The following is a 17,233-nucleotide window of genomic DNA, read 5'->3' as shown; positions in this document are numbered from 1 at the left end:
CCTCCCTTCCTCCCTTCCTCCCTTCCTTCCTTCCTTCCTTCCTTCCTTCTCACCCTCCAGCCTCCACCCTCCCCCTTACTTTCCTTTCTTTCGAGATGAGGTTTCACTGTGTTGCCCAGGCTGGTCTCAAATTCCTGGGCTCAAGTGATCTGCCCACCTCAGCCTCCCAAAGTGCTGGGATTACAGGCATGAGCCACCATATTCTGGCCAAGTAACTTTTTTACTGAAGAAGTGAGTAATTTAAAATTTCTTAGTGTTCACAGGAAAATGTAGCATCAGCTTAAAAACATCATGGACTCTTCCTAAAATCAGTTCTGAGCCCTGAATCTGTTCTTTGGCCACATTGACTCTCATGGACAGTTTCACATTCCTCTGCTGACTTTTTGATGCTTACATACTCTAGAAGCATGGTGCAAAAATTGATAAACTCTACTTAGGGATATCTTTGACAATTTCTCTTCTAGAAATGAGTGCTCTCAACTCTTAGAAGATGGAAGTATAGAGTAGAAAAATACAGAGATGAAATGTTTGCCTAAATAAGTCAGAGGAATCTAAATAAAATAATCATCATTAGCCAAGGACTTCAATTAGAAATAGTAGTTTAGTTGCCTCAGCAAATACTTAAATTATGTGTCCTCGTTCAAAAAAGTTCCTATGTATTTTATATTGTAGTCTCCAGCAAGATTTTTGAGTGCGACTTTTTCTTCCTTCTATGATCTGTTTTGCATTCCAAGGTGTTTTTTCTTTCTTTTCTTTTTTTTTTTTTTTTCATATTTTTACCCAAAATAGAAACTGAGTCTAACTGGAAGTCAAATACAACTCATAAATCAAATTGCTTTGTGATATTTTTAATAGTATAAATACTGTTAAGTGACATTTATCTTTTGCTGTAACAGCTAGTATTTTGTACTTAATTAGAACTCTAAAAGTAGGAAAACACAGAACACAATAAAATTGCTGCAAGGTCTTCTAGTTCCTTGATCCCAGATTTTTGACATTGAGAATTTCAGATCCATCTATCTTAAAATATTTCATGAAACATTTAGGGATAATAGGTCTTAAGGGAATTACTCTGGTTGAGGAGGTTAAAAAAACTAATCTGATAGCTATTATTGAATTTTCAATTTTTTACTTTTCAAAAATTTATTTTTTTTAAAAAAAGAAAAGAAACAGTGTCTCACCATGTTGCCCAGGCTGGTTTCAAATTCCTAGGCTCAAGCAGTCCTCCTACCTCAGCCTCCCAAAGTTCTGGGATTACAGACGTGAGCTACTGTGCCTGGCCTGAATTTTCTTATATGTAATTAAAATGTAGCCTACTTTTATCTTTCCAGAATTTTGCCAGATAATGAATTTAACTTAGGATAGCTCATTTATTTTAAAAGGTTAGTATGTTTAATGTGTTCTGTCTACTAAACAGGATGACTCAGCAATGATGTTTGTAATTCTGTTAGTTTTGTTCCTTAACATCCTGGATATGCAGTCACATTTCTCAGAGATTTTTGTGGAAACTCAAGCCAAATTGCCTCCTTTGAGCACTATAGCATGGGGGTCTAAGTGTGTATAAAATTTTAGGATCATAAGACATATGATTCGTTTAATACAAGACATTTATTTTCTGAAGTAAATGTTTTCATATAGTTTTTTTATTACCACACACTGAAATGTGGACCATAATTAGGTTACAGCAATGATTATATTACCATATTTTGATTTTTAGTATCAGTTGAGTGACCAGGATTTTAAAATTCAGATTCTGAAGTTTTAAATGCTGCTCTGTTGTTAAGTTTTTCAGTTGTCCACTGGGATTTTACAAGTCAGATGGTTAGAGGCAGAAATTGTATCAGATCTCAACATTATCAGTCAGTAGTAGGTCTATAAAATAAATATAAAACTATGACATGCTTTTGGAAAAGTTCTAGATATTAACTATGTATTAATTATTTGTTGTAGGTGAAAATTTTGACCAGAGTCCTTTGAGAAGAACATTCAAATCCAAAGTTCTCGCCCATTATCCTCAGAATATAGAATGGAATCCTTTTGATCAAGATGCGGTTAACATGGTATGTGTTTTTTCTCCCTCATTTTCTCTTTAGCCTTGTTTTTACTTTATTAAGATGAAGGTAGTGACTGTATTTTGAATTTATTCTTTATTTCATTTATTCTTTAAGTGATTTTATAAGAAATGTGAGGCCGGGTGCAGTGGCTCACACCTGTAATCCCAGCACTTTGGGAGGCTGAGGCGGGTGGATCACCTGAGGTCAGGAGTTCAAGACCAGCCTGACAAACATAGTGAAACCCCGTCTCTACTGAAAATACAAAATTAGCCAGGTGTGGTGGCACATGCCTGTAATCCCAGCTACTCGGGAGGCTGAGGCAGGAGAATTGCTTGAATCCAGGAGGTGGAGGTTGTGTGATCACACCACTGCACTCCAGCCTGGGCGACAGAGTGAGACTCTGTCTCAAAAAAAAAAAGAAATGTGATATTGTCCTCAGTTTAAAGATCTGGAAGCAGAAGCTCAGAGAAGCAAGTTACTTGCCCAGAGTTTCCATAGCTAATAAGTTTATACAGTAGATCCTAAAAGCCCATTTTAGTTTCCTACTATTAAAATGTGTTGTGCATTTGTATTAATACATAGAAGCTTTGATAAACAGTGATACTACTTTATTGGCCTAAGAGGAGCCTGATGGTAAGAGCCTGATACAGTTTTCATATTTCAAGGAAAGTTGTATGGTAGTCCTGTGATTTGTCATTTTTTGCAGACAATGTAAAGATGAAAAGCAACTTAATTGTATTATTTAGATATAGTAGAAATCTGAATTTGTATAATTGTTATCGGTGAATGACATCCAGCTTCTTGGCGTCTTGAACAAAAAATTGGACAAAACGTACAAACCAAGGAAAGAATGAAGCAACAAAAGCAGGGATTTATTCAAAATGAAGGTACAATCCACAGGGTGGGAGCAGGCCCGAGCAAGCAGCTCAAGAGCCCATTACAGATTTTTCTGAGGTTTAAGTACCCTCTAGAGGTTTTCTATTGGTTACTTGGTGTACACTCTGTGTAAATGAAGTAATGGCCCACGATCAATCTGTTTGGTTGTGGGAGGATACCAGTCAGAGGCTGAAGCAAAGCTACACCCTACATAAACATACAACCAATCAGAGACTGAAGTGAAGTTACAAAGTTATACTCTTGTGCAAATGAAGATTTGGCCCCCGACCATCCTGATTGGTTGTGCGAGGGGAACGATCAGAGGTACTTTCAATTTTTTTTTTTTTTTTTTTTTGAGACGGCGTCTCGCTCTGTTGCTCAGGCTGGAGTGCAGTGGCGCGATCTCGGCTCACTGCAAGCTCCGCCTCCAGGGTTTACGCCATTCTCCCGCCTCAGCCTCCTGAGTAGCTGGGACTACAGGCGCCTGCCACCACGCCTGGCTGTTATTTTGTATTTTTAGTAGAGACGGGGTTTCACCATTCACAGGATGGTCTCGATCTCCTGACCTCGTGATCCACCTGCCTCGGCCCCCCAAAGTGCTGGGATTACAGCCGTGAGCCACCGCGCCCGGTACTTTCAATTTTTAGTCTGCCATGCAGAAAAAGGGTGGGGGGAGAGTACAAAGGGAGTAGCCACTGGTCCTTTTGCTACTTGGGCATGGGAAGTCGGGGTTTTCCTTTTGATTTAGTTCTAGAAAGTCAGCATGAATCGGCCTTAGGTTCCCTGCCTCCAGACCCTGTTCTCCTGCCTCATAATGAGTTACCAGTGCTGATTAAATGTCTCTTTTATCCCTGCATGATGGTGTGCATCTATAATCGCAGCTACTCAGGAGGTTGAGGCAGTGTGATTGCTTGAGCCCAAGAGTTTGAGACCAGAATGGGCACCATAGCAAGACCCTGCCTCAAAATAGGTACGTAGGTAGGTAGGTAGGTAGGTAGGTAGATAGATAGATAGATAGATAGATAGATAGATAGAGAGAGAGAGAGAGAGAGAGACAGTCAGTCTCCTTGAGAGGTTCTTAGAAATAAAGTAGGTCATAGTTTTCAGATTATTTAGAAAGGGCTCTTCTTAGAAGCCTGAATAATATTTTGGATGTCCATAAACTCTATGATTATATAATTCAGGGGGCCCCAAAGTAAGGAGATACCAGGCATGATAGATACAGAAATGAATTGGGTGTATACATAAGAATGGAAAAAAAAAAAAACAAACCAGAAATGGTTAAAGGTGAACTGAGACACAGTGATAGCCATTGCTCTTTTTGAGGTGTTTTGTTTTGTTTTGTTTTGTTTTTGTTTTTGAGATAGTCTCACTCTGTTGCCCAGGCTGGAGTGCAGTGGCACAATCTTGGCTCACTGCAACCTCCACCTCCTGGGTTCAGGCAATTCTCCTGCCTCAGCCTCCTGAGTAGCTGGGATTACAGGCACATACCACTATGCCCAGCTATTCTTTTGTATTTTTTTTTTTTTTTTTTTTTTTTTTTGAGACAGAGTCCCACTCTGTTGCCCAGGCTGGAGTGCAGTGGCGCGATCTCGGCTCACTGCAAGCTCCGCCTCCTGGGTTTACGCCATTCTCCTGCCTCAGCCTCCCGAGTAGCTGGGACTACAGGCGCCCGCCACCTCGCCCGGCTAGTTTTTTGTACTTTTTAGTAGAGACGGGGTTTCACCGTGTTAGCCAGGATGGTCTCGATCTCCTGACCTCGTGATCCGCCCGTCTCGGCCTCCCAAAGTGCTGGGATTACAGGCTTGAGCCACCGCGCCCGGCCTCTTTTGTATTTTTACTAGAGACGGGGTTTTACCATGTTGGCCAGGCTAGTCTCGAACTCTTGGCCTCAAATTATATGCCCTCCTTCAGCCTCCCAGAATGCTGGTATTGTGAGCACATGCCACCACACGTGGCTCATTTTTGCATTTTTAGTAGAGACAGGGTTTTGCTATGTTGGCCAGGCTGGTCTTGTACTCCTGACCTCTAGTGATCCACCCGCTTCAGCCTCCCAAAGCACTGAGATTACAGGCATGAGCCACTGTGCCCGGCGTCTTTTTGAGTATTTTAAAGATAGTGTTAAAAGATTCCATTATAACCTGCTAATCTAACAGAAGGAAATTAATATTGACTAGATGTCTGCTAGGGTACATTATGTATGTTATTTTCACATACATGTTTACATGTACCCAGTGAGAATTCTGATATTTTCAAAGGTTAAGTAATTTGCCCAAAGTTAGGCAGAACTCAGAAGTTAAATCCAGATCATTTTTACTCTCTAGCTCACTTTTTTTCTCATCTGCCTTGCTGCCTTCCCAAAAGAAAAACTATATAACTTAGTTTTGATCTGCACTAGAAATGTTATGGGTCACACTGGACCCTTTGTGATATTTTCGTATCACAGTAAACTCTTTCTAGCCTGGGCTCGCTCTAGGGAGGGGATAGCATGGTGCTTTTTGTAAGGACAAATGCCTAAAGCACTTGGCACTTTGACTTTGATTCCTTACAGAGTACAATGTGGTTATTTTCCCAAACTGTTACCCAATACTAAAATAATCAGAGATGCCATTTTGCTGGAAGTTAATATTGTAGATGCTTAGCATCATCTTTGGTGAAGACTCTACTATAGATATTAAGTAGAACACAACTGTTAGTTATCTTCATAAGACTTGGAAGAGTCCAGACAAGATCTGACTAAAATAGTCGAACAGCAGTGACAAAAAAATAACTTATGAGCTGCTTATGTAGCAAATTAATAGAAAGGCATTTAGGAAAAGAATGTTTAAATCAAGCAGTAGAAAACTGGGTAAGAATGTGAATAGATCACAATACTTAATCTTCTTAAATTAGTAAGATATTTCAAAATATAACTTACTCTGTGAGAAATCAGAATGGTGTTCAAAATGAGTTTCTAGCCTAAGCAACATAGGGAGACTCTCTCTCTACAAAGAAAAAAAGAAATAGCTGAATGTGGTGGAAACATGCCTGTGGTCCTAGCTACTCTGGAGGCTGAGGTGGGAAGATCACTGGGGCCTGGGTACAAGTACTTTCTTACTATATGAATCCACAGTCATTTGGAGCAAAATGCCACCCTTGATGTGTTTTCTTTCTTTTAATCATTTGAGTGAATTAATAGTGAGATATCCATGGTAGCTTTTGCCTCTCTCTGCAAAACAATAATCTTTAAAGTAATTATCAGCTTCCTTGATCTGTCTTTGATATTTTCTTTACTCCTTGCCCCTGAGGTTGTTCTATGTAAGCAGCAAAAGTTTTCCCCTGAAGAATAATTGCAAAGACTGTGTTCGATTGTTAAGCACCACGTAGCGTTTTTTTTTTATTGCTGCAAATCTAAAAGGATTTGCTTGTACTCCTGGAAAATCTCTGAAAAGCATCCCATTAGTTTGCATTCGGGTCATAGATTTACTGCCTTTAATTTCCTCTTTGATTTACTAGTAAGTGCGTTTGTATGAAGCTGTAATTTATCCCCACCTAAAGGTATAAAGCTTTGTCTTGCCTTTAGCAAAATTCCACTGCAGTGAGTCATCACCTTCTGTAATATTAGTCCTTCCTCTAACAAACAACAGTAGTGCTTTGAATAAAAGGTCATTAATTTCATACATAAATTAAGTACCCAAAGCAATGAACTTTGTTAAGTAAAATGTTTAATGTGTATGAGTGCAGTGCAAATAAAATAAAAAATAAATACAAGTGACAGGTGAAATAATCCTGAATTAGTTTTTTTCCCTCAGTTGCTGATTCAGAGATTTTTATGAAAAGAATATAAATATCACAGAACAGAAAGAACAATACAATAAACAGTCATGTATGTAAATCACCTAGAATTAACATATGCCAACATTGACATGTTTGCTTCAGATCTCTTCCTTTCCTGTCCTGTCCTGTCCTATCCTGTCCTGTCTTCCTGTCTTTCCCTCCCTCCCTCCCTTCCTTTCTTTCCTTTCTTTCCCTTGTTTCCACAGTCTTGCTCTGTCTCCCAGGCTGGAGTGCAGTACATTTGATTAAATTAATTTATTTATTTGAGACAGTCTCACTCTGTCACCCAGGCAGTTCGGTGGTGCAATCTCAGCTTGCTTACAACCTCTGCCTCCCGGGTTCAAGTGATTCTCATGCTGCAGCCTCTCGAGTAACTGGTATTATAGTCACTCACCATCATGCCTGGCTAATTTTTGTATTTTTAGTAGAGACGGGGTCTCCCTATGTTGGCCAGGCTGGTCTCAAACTCCTGGCCTCAAGTGATCTGCCCACCTCAACCTCTGTGAGCCACCGTTGCCAGGTCTGCATTTCATTTTAAATGAAATAAAGCATTGCAAACAGAGCTGAAGGTCCCCTACCCCACTTTAACATCTCTTTGAGGTAATTTGCTTTGGCATCCATGGCTATGTAATATTCTAGTTGATAGATCTTATCTTTAAGCCTGTGTTGTACCTAAGAATTCATAGGAAGAAAACAGAGTTAATAACTTTTAAGCAAACTGCATGGAAATATAAAGATTCTATTTTATATGTCTGTCCTAAATGAAACATCATAAATATGCTATTTTAGGTAACTAAACAGTAATAACTATTATAAGTCTTGCTTTACAATTTGCTGTTTACTTTGATCACAGAGAAGGATATAGTGGAAAGAAGTGCAAAGAATAAATGGTGAAAGGTTGGCTGAAGAAACCTATTCAGATGCTTATCTTGTAAGATTAAAAGGAAAAAGGGCTGCACATACTTTTTGTAGACTTAGCAATTACTTGAATTTGAAATGGATAACCCCAAATTACATTCATAGGTTTGACATTAGAATGAAGGTAAGCCCTCATTTTGAGCCAAGTTTAGGTTCATAGCTCACAATAAAAAATTTTTTTTTTTCTTGAGACAGGCTCTGGCTCTGTCGTCCAGACTGGAGTGCACTGGTGCAATCTTGGCTCGCTGCAGCCTTGACCTCTCCCGTGCTCTAGCGATCCTTCCACCTCAGCCCCCCAAGTAGCTGAGACTACCACGCCTGGCTAATTTTTGTACTTTTTGTGGAGACGGGGTTTGGCTATGTTGCCTAGGCTACTTTCGAACTCCTGGACTCAAGCAATCCACCCACCTCGGCCTCCCAGAGTGCTAGGATTACAGGTGTGATCCACCACGCCTAGCCATATCTCACAGTAAAATTATAGGAATGGGGCTTTCATTGCTGGAGGACCATTGCCGGAGGACCCTTCTGCCCCCGCCAGCCCCATCCTCTCCCCTGTTTCCTTCACATTGCAGCTACAATATTTCGCTGGCATCTCAAACACAACATATCCGAAACTGAATTCATTATTCTTCCCAGCAATCTTTGTCAGTGAATGGTACAACCATCCACTGTTTGCCAAGTCTAGCAATGTACACATCACCCTGAAAGTTCTCACTTACTCACCCTCTCCCATATAGAATCAGTTACCTGTCTACTTCTCTCTGTTTCCATATACTCACTTTGGTCCAAACCATCAAGATCTCTTACCTGGACTCCTGCAGTAACCTGTCCATTTCATTCCTCATACTATAGCTTCTTCTGCTGTTCTTTCTCTCTGGAAGGCTCTTCCACCTCTCCTTCACCTAGTGAATTCTTACTGTTCCTTCAGACTTCACTGTAACCATTTATGTAGAGAAGCCGCTCCTGACCACCACCTTCCACCATCTTCGCAGCACTCAGGTCACCTTAGGTTCTCTTAGTACCTTGTACCTTTTTGTAGCACCTATCTCAGTTGCAATTAACCAATTACATAGCTAGTAGTCAACTGTGTATCTCCTGCTGTAATGTAAGCACCATGAGAACAGGAACAGTTTCTCTTTTTCATTGCTGTATCCCTAGCTTTGCACATAGTAGATGTTCAAATTGTTGAATAAATGAAGTGATACTTACTTGCTTACAATACTTCTCTTCCCTGTCCTTGACTAGGTGTGACCTCCACTTATAAAACCATATCTTAAGCAGAAGCAGTTACTCTGTCTTTTCTTATGATATCTTGAACAGAGTCCATAGCAACACTGATCACATTTTTTTGGTAACTGGTTTCCATGTCTGTCTTTCCTACTAGATTGTGAACTCCCTAAAGGAAAGGATTATTTTTGTCTTTGTCTTTTGAGTTACCAAGATCTAATGCAAAACATGGGACAAAATAAGTGTTTGTAGAAGGAGAGAGGGGAGAGAGGTAGGGAGGGAGGCATTCTGAGAAATGTGTTGTTAGGTGATTTTATTGTTGTGCGAACATCAGAGTGTATATACATACACAGACCTAGGTGGTATAGCCTACTATACTTCTAAGCTATATGGTATAACATATTGCTCCAGCCATCGTCCTATATGCAGTCCATTGTTGACCAGAACATGGTTATACAGTATATGACTGTGTTTGCATAATGAGGGAGAGGCCATGTAAGTCATAGAACTACAAAATGTGGAAAAAGGATTTTTAAAACTCTAGCCAAACTGCCTGAAACCAGTCTAGGGAAATATAAGAACATTTGCTGACTCAAACTGGGAAAGTTACACACTTGTCATTATAAGCCTGCTTTGACTAAAGTAACCTGGTTACTAGTAGTAATCTGATCATCAGTGACACCTCTAATTTTTAGTTGTTTTATTGTGGGATGGTGAAGGGGTATTGTTAGTAGATAGCAGTGTTATGGGTTAATTAGATATATTTAATACCATGACAAATCTTGATTTATATTTCAGGTTTTCTGAGATTTCTTGCAGTTCCTGACAATTTAACAATTGTGACGAAACTCAGATTTTCTGAGAAAGTATCTTGTAGTTCCTGATATAAAACAATACTGTATATCTTTTAAAAATGGAAAAATAATAGCATTTTGTAGTTAATGTTTCCCGATTAGAAATATAATTCTTACTCTTTTTGATTTGTTGGAAGAGCATTTAGGAAAATTTCTTACATCTGTTGTCTGTAGCATAGAAAGCCATTCTTCACTTTGAGTACAACTTTTGGCAAGCTTTTTCTATAAATGTTTGAATGTGTGCTCAAGAAAGCTACAAACCCGTAAGGGAATATTTGGCAGCTGTTCAACAGCAGTTGAGCTATGATTTTGTGATTTAGGATGACAGGAACGCCTATCAATTAAGTTAAATCTTTATGTTGACTTTGGAGGTCACTATGTTTCTGTATTGCCTACTTGAGGGAAAAACAATTACAAACTGAAGGCCATGGGCTGTGTCTCATGCCTGTAATCCCAGCACTTTGGGAGGCAAGGCGAGTGGATCACTTGAGACCAGGAGTTCGAGACCAGCCTGGCCAACATGGTGAAACCTCGTCTCTACTAATAAAGTACAAAAAAAAAAAAAAAATTAGCCGGGTATGCATGCCTATAATCGCGCACACTTGTAATCCCAGCTACTTGGGAGGCTGAGGCAGGAGAATCCATTGAACTCAAGAGGTGGAGGTTGCAATAGGCCGACATCACACCACCGCATACCAGAGTGGGTGACAGAGCGAGACTCCGTCTCAAAAAAAAAAAGTGAATTACAGACCAGATCAAGAGGTGAACTAAGCCTGGTGCTTTACCCCTAGATGTTGTTTTTGTTTGTTTTCTTGTTCATTCATTTATTCATTCAGCCAATTGTTATATGCCATGCACTGTGCTAAACAAGTTTGAGTTTAGCCTGGAGCAAGAATAATTCAAATCATCCCTTCTACAATCTTTATTGACTACAGTAAATGTGTCGAATGAGGTTTTTGGGTTTTTGGGGTTTTTTGTTGTTATTTGTTTGTTTGTTTGTTTGAGACAGTCTCATTCTGTCATCTAGGCTGGAGTGCAGCGGCGCAGTCTTGGCTCACTGCAACCTCTGCCTCCTGGATTCATGCGATTCTCCTGCCTCAGCCTTCCAGGGAGCTGGGGCTACAGGTGTGCACCACTACACCCGGCTAATTTTTTGTATTTTTGGTAGAGGCAGGGTTTCATCATGTTACTTAGGCTGGTGGTCTTGAACTCCTGAACTCAGGCAATCCACCCGCCTCAGCCTCCCGAAGTACTGGGATTGTGGTTGTGAGCCACTGCACCCGGCCACATGAGTTTTTTATTCATGCTATCAGCAGAACAACTCATTAACTTGCTATGATGAAATCAGCCTTAATTTGAAGGTAGAATTATTAAAAGATTCTGCCATAGCCTTTCCTTATACAGTTATTCCTAAGACTAGGAATAAGTGGTCTTTACCCCTTACCAAATCCAGGTATTCATAGCTTTTACCTAAGTCTGTATCTCATTCTATCCAAATATACATAGTAATTTAATATGTAAAAGTATTGAGTAAATCTGCCTTAGTCCTTTCCACATCTTGTATTCGGTGATATGAAATATGAAGACATTTCACTGGTGCACTAATGCTGAGCTTCACAATTTTTTCTTTTTACCCTTGTTATCAGTCACCACCTGTTATGGCCCCAAATAGTATATTATTCCATTGCAATTCCCTTGAATGTTTAAAGTTATTGAAATACAGTACTAGCCCTTGAGTAGCTGGCAATCTAGAGATCAAACAGAATTATGCAATACTAGTAATGTGTATGTTTATGTAATGTACATATGTTTACAGTGGTGCAAGACTTTAATTGCTTCTCCACAATAAATACTTTCTAGAGGAGTAACATTTTATGGCGTGCAAAAGATGAGGAGAACACTATTTTTTATGGAAAGGTAAAGGAAGACCTCTCTAAGGTAGTATTTATGCAGAGACTTAAGGGAAGTAAGGAAGTGTTTTGATTATCTGTCGCTGCATGACAATCCATCCCCCTACCAGTTAATGGCTTAAAATAGGGCAGTTTTTTTTCATGACGTTTTTTTCATGAAGAACCAAATAGTAAGTAGTTGAGGTATTGTGGGCATACAGTTTCTGCCACAGTCACTCAGCTCTGCTGTTGTAGTGTGAAGGCATCCATAGACAGTACATAAATGGATGGATGTGACTGAGTCCCGGTGAAACTTTATTTACGAATCAGGTGGCAGATTGTATTTGACCTAAGGGTTTTTCTTAGTCCATACCTACCGCTAAAACAAAATACTTTAGACTGAGTAACTTACAAGGAATAGGAATTTATTTCTCATAGTTCTAGAGGCTGAAAGTACAAGATCAAGGTGTCTGTAGGTTTAGGGTCTGATGATGGCCTAGTCTCTGCTTCTAAGATGGTACTTTGTTATTGTGTACTCAAGAGAGGACAAATGCTGTGCCCTCACATGGCAGAAAGGATGGAAGCAGAGAAAAGGCCCTAGGGTGCTGCTCCCTTCAACCTTTTATAAGAGGGACTAATCCTTTCATGAGGGCAGAGCCTGCATGACTTAATCACTTCCCAAAAGTCCCCACCTTTTAATACCATCACCCTGAAGTGATGTTCCAACGTATGAATTTTGGAGGCACACATACATTTAAACCCATAGCAGGGCTGTTGTTTGTTGACCCTTAATTTAAAGCAACAAAATCATTACTTAGCCTACATATCTGCAACGTAGGTAGCTTTTGGTTGGCCGCGCCTGTGTTCTAATCCATGTCAGTTTGGGAGGTTTGAAGGCTGAGGACTGAAATCTCTGAAAGCTCACCCATTCACAGACCTGTCTCCTCGACCAGGCATATAGCTGGGGCTCCTTCTGTCTCTGTGTGGTATTTCATTTGGTCTCACCAGTCAGGCAGCTTCAGGCTAGCTAAACTCTTTATATGTTGTCTCAGGGCTCCCAGAGTGTGTTACCAGGTTACCAGAGAGAGAGAGAGAGAGAGAGAGAGGAGGTGGAAGCTGTATTGCCTTTTTTAGCCTCTGCTCAAAAGTCACTCTGTCACTTGTCACTGCTGTTGCATTTTGACTAGGCCAGGGGTGGGCATACATGACCCCCAGGCCAAATCTGTCCAGCTGACTGTTTTTACAAATAAAAATTGTGTTGGAACAAAGCCATACCTATGTGTTTAAAGGTTGGTGCAAAAGTAATTGTGGTTTTGGACTGAATTTTAAATCATAACTAGGCTCAAACACATCTTTATTAATCAAAATAAGAACCATTACAGTCAACACATTTTTGCTGATGAGAGCTAAGTTTGTTTATTCCTGTAACATAAAAAATCTGTGCTTTGGGATTTGGTGAACTCTTGGAAAGCATTTTCTGCATCCTGCTGGTTGTTGAAGCGTTTTCCCTGCAAAAAGTTGTCGAGATGCTTGAAGAAGTGGTCGTCGGTTGGCAAGAGGTCAGGTAAACATGGTGGATGAGGCATAACTTCGTAGCCCAATTCGTTGAACTTTTGAAGCGTTTGTTGTGCGATGTGTGGTTGGGCTTTGTCGTGGAAAAGAATCGGGCCCTTTCTGTTGACGAGTGCCTGCTGCATGCTTTGCAGTTTTTGGTGCATCTCATCGATTTCCTGAGCATACTTCTCAGATGTAATGATTTCGCCAGGATTCAGAAAGCTGTAGTGCATCAGACCAGCAGCAGACCACCAAACAGTGACCATGACCTTTTTTTTGGAGCGAGTTTGGCTTTGGAAAGTACTTTAGAGCTTCTTCGTGGTTCAGCCACTAAGCTGGTCATTGCCGGTTCTCTAATGAAATCCACTTTTTGTTGCACATGGCAAGTCGATTGAGAAATGTTTCGTTGTTGCTGTGTAGGATAAGAGAAGATGACACTTGAAAATGATGATTTTATTTTGTTTTGTTTTGTTTTGTTTGAGATGGAGTCTCGCTGTGTTGCCCAGGCTGGAGTGCAGTGGCACAATCTTGGCTCACTGCAACCTCCACCTCCCTGGTTCAAGCAATTCTCCTGCCTCAGCCTCCTGAGTAGCTGGGACTACAGGCACATGCCACCATGCCCGGCTAATTTTTTGTATTTTAGTAGAGACAGGATTTCACCATGTCGCCCAGGCTGGTTTCGAACTGAGCTCAGGCAGTCCGCCAGCTTCAGCCTTCCAAAGTGCTAGGATTACAGGCATGAGCCACCGCACCTGGCTGAAAATGATGATTTTTTAAAATTTCCACTCAGCTCATGAGGCACCCACTTACCGAGTTTTTCTACCTTTCCAGTTTGCTTCAAATGCCAAACGTCCGTAGAATGGTGGACATTGAGTTCTTCAACACCTTTTCATGTAGTTCTAAGAGGATCAGCTTTGATGATTGCTCTCAATTGATCATTGTCAACTTCCGATGGCCGGCCACTATGCTCCTTATCTCCAAGGCTGTCATCTCCTTTGCAAAACTTCTTGAACCACTACTGCACTGTGCATTAGTTAGCAGTTCCTGGGCCAAATGCATTGTCGATGTTGTGGGTTGTCTCCACTGCTTTACTACCCATTTTGAACTTGAATAAGAAAATTGCTTGGGGCTGGATGGGGTGGCTCACACCTGTAATCCCAGCACTTTGGAAGGCCAAGGTGGGCAGATCACTTGAGGTCAGGAGTTTGAGACCAGCCTGGCCAACATGGTAAAACTCCGTCTCTGCTAAAAATGCAAAATTAGCTGGGCATGGTGATGCAGGCCTGTAGTCCCAGCTACTCGGGAGGCTGAGGCACGAGAATCACTTGAACCTGGGAGGCGGAGGTTGCAGTGAGCTGAGATTGCGCCACTGCACTCCAGCCTGAGTGACGGAGTGAGACTCCATCTCAAAAAAAAAAAAAAAAAAAAAGAAAAGAAAGAAAGAAAACTGCTCTAATTGCTTTTTAACATTTTTATAGTCTAAAATAAACCTAAAATACACAGCAAGTAATGAGTCATTAGCAGAAAAACATAAAGCAAGAAATGCCTGTTAAAATGATGGGCCAGGCTCAGTGGCTCATGCCTGTAATCCCAGCACTTTGGGAGGATGAGGCAGGCAGATCACGAGGTCAGGAATTTGAGACCAGCCTGGCCAACATAGTGAAACCCCCTCTCTACTAAAAATACAAAAATTAGCCAGGTGTGGTGGCAGGCGCCTGTCGTCCCAGCTACTTGGGAGGCTGAGGCAGGAGAATTGCTTGAACCTGCAAGGTGGAGGTTGCAGTGAGCTGAGATTGCGCCACTGTACTCCAGCCTGGGTGACAGAGCAAGACTCCGTCTCGGAAAAAGAAAAAAAAAAAAGATGTATAACATAACCACATTTATTTAAACATGTATTCTAATATCAGATGGCAAATTCCAACAATGCAAAAACCACAATTGCTTTTGCACTCACCTAATACAGTGTGGAATAGAGTAGTTGTGGCAAAGACTGTACGGCCTCCAGAGCCTGAAATACTTATCTGTCTATTTATAGAAAAAGTTTCCCAGATCCTGGTATAGGCATTCTCAGCAGCCCACCTAGGTTCAAGGAGAGTGAGCTTCACTTCCTAATGTGGAAGTGTCAAGGTTTGGAAGAGTGTGTGAAAGTAGAAATATTATTGGAGCTATATCTGCCACAAGGAATGAGTCATGTGGATACCGAGGGGAAGAGAGTTGCTGGGAAAGGGAAGAGCAGATCTTGATGGGAGCACGTGGGGTGTGTTTGTAGAATAGTAACATGCCATTGTTGCTAGAGCAGAGTGGGTGAGTTAGAGAGTACAAGATGAGGGCAGAGAGGTTGCTGGGGGCTGAGTCATGCAGGGCTTCCTTGTAGGGCATTATAAGGACATGAGCTTTTAGTGAGATGAGAGTCCATTGGAGAATTTTGGGAAGAGTGACAAGATCTAACATTTTCTAAGGATTGCTTTGGCTCTTTTTTTTTTTTTTTTTTTTTTTTTTTTTTGAGACGGAGTCTCACTCTGTCGCCTAGGCTGGAGTGCAGTGGCCGAATCGCAGCTCACTGTAAGCTCCTTCTCCCGGGTTCACGCCATTCTTCTGCCTCAGCCTCCCGAGTAGCTGGGACTACAGGCACCCGCCACCTCGCCCGGCTAGTTTTTTTGTATTTTTTAGTAGAGACGGGGTTTCACCATGTTAGCTAGGATGGTCTCGATCTCCTGACCTCGTGATCCACCCGTCTCGGCCTCCCAAAGTGCTGGGATTACAGGCTTGAGCCACCGCACCAGGCCATGCTTTGGCTCTTATAAGGGAAGTAGATTATGGGAAACAAGGGCAGAAGCAGGGAGATTGGTAAGCAGGCTGTTACATCCAGACAAGAGAAGAGGGTGGCTTAGATTAGAGTGGTAAGAGTAAAGATCAAAACAATTACTTTCTGACTCAGGAGGCTGAGGCGGGAGGATTGCTTTTACCCAGGAGTTTGAGGCTGCAGTAAATTGTGATTATATCACTGCACTTCATCCTGAGTGATAGAGCAAGACCCCATCTCTAAAAAAGAAAAACAAAAAAGAAGCAACAGCAATTAGTTTCTGCATATATTTTTGAAGATAGAATTGATAGTATTTGCTGATGGATTGGATAATGGGGTAAGTGAGAAAGAGAGGAAGAAGTTAAAGATGACTCCAAGGTTTTTATCCTGGGCAAATTAGATGGATGGAATTACAGAAAAGACTGATATAAGGAGAAACAGATTTGGAGGAGGAAGAAATCAGAACTTCAGTTTGGAACGCACTGAGTTTGAATTGCCTATTACACATCTTGATGGGATTGTCAAGTAGTTATTTAAGAGTCAGGTTCACGAGATTGTAGATTTGGGAGTTGACGGAGTATATTTAAAATCATGGAAGAAGTTGCTCCGGAAATGAACTTGGATAGAAAAGAAACACAAAATGTGGTGGCACAATTATGACATGAGCTTCAATGCCAAGAGTTTTTAGGGTGAAAGGAAGGACCATGATCTGAAATGGCTGTGAGGAGCAGTTTGGACACCCACCCACCTTCATGCTTAATGACAATTGTGTTGCATTAATCCTATCCCACCATCAAGATTTTGTTTTTAAGCAGTGGGAACCTGGAAATCTTAACACCGAAAGAATTCTACTCTACAAAATAAAAGAAAGTGGAATGTTCATAGGGGAAGGAGGGACACTGGCCCTCTCAACTTCTTCCTCTAGCCTCTCACTCCCTTCCAAGGCCCTGAGACATTCCTGCTGCCTCCTTGGAACCCCTTTGAAAACCACTCCCCTTAGTGTTCCAAGATGCATGTGCTAAGAGACACATCTAATTCTGTCCCTCTCCTAAAAACCCTTCAGAGGTTTCCCATTGTCCTCCCCACAGTTTTATCATGGCCTACCAAGACCCTTCATGGGCTAGCCCCTAATTATTTCTCTTACTTTCTCTCACGTCCTCCCACCTTGCATTCTGTGCCCCACCCACACTGACCTGTTTCAGTTCCTCAAACTCTTCTGGGCTTTTGCACATGTCCTCTCTG

At 41.2% G+C, this 17,233-nt stretch overlaps 1 protein-coding gene across 7 annotated transcripts in view; it reads left to right on the top strand.

Moving 5' to 3' along the window:
• Positions 1-17,233, top strand: part of DENND5B (DENN domain containing 5B) — a 330,200-nt gene that overhangs the window by 89,303 nt on the left and 223,664 nt on the right. For all 7 annotated transcript variants that reach the window (XR_007717930.1, XM_050750275.1, XM_050750279.1 and 4 more), the window contains one exon: positions 1,951-2,060. Coding sequence is in view for 6 of the 7 variants with exons in the window: in XM_050750275.1 (XP_050606232.1) it covers positions 1,951-2,060 (110 nt within the window). In the remaining variant the exon portion in view is untranslated. The remainder of the gene's footprint in view (positions 1-1,950; positions 2,061-17,233) is intronic.

This window comes from Macaca thibetana, chromosome 11, assembly GCF_024542745.1.
Source record: "Macaca thibetana thibetana isolate TM-01 chromosome 11, ASM2454274v1, whole genome shotgun sequence".
Classification (NCBI taxonomy): Eukaryota; Metazoa; Chordata; class Mammalia; order Primates; family Cercopithecidae; genus Macaca; species Macaca thibetana.
This window is presented reverse-complemented; position numbering and strand designations above follow the sequence as displayed.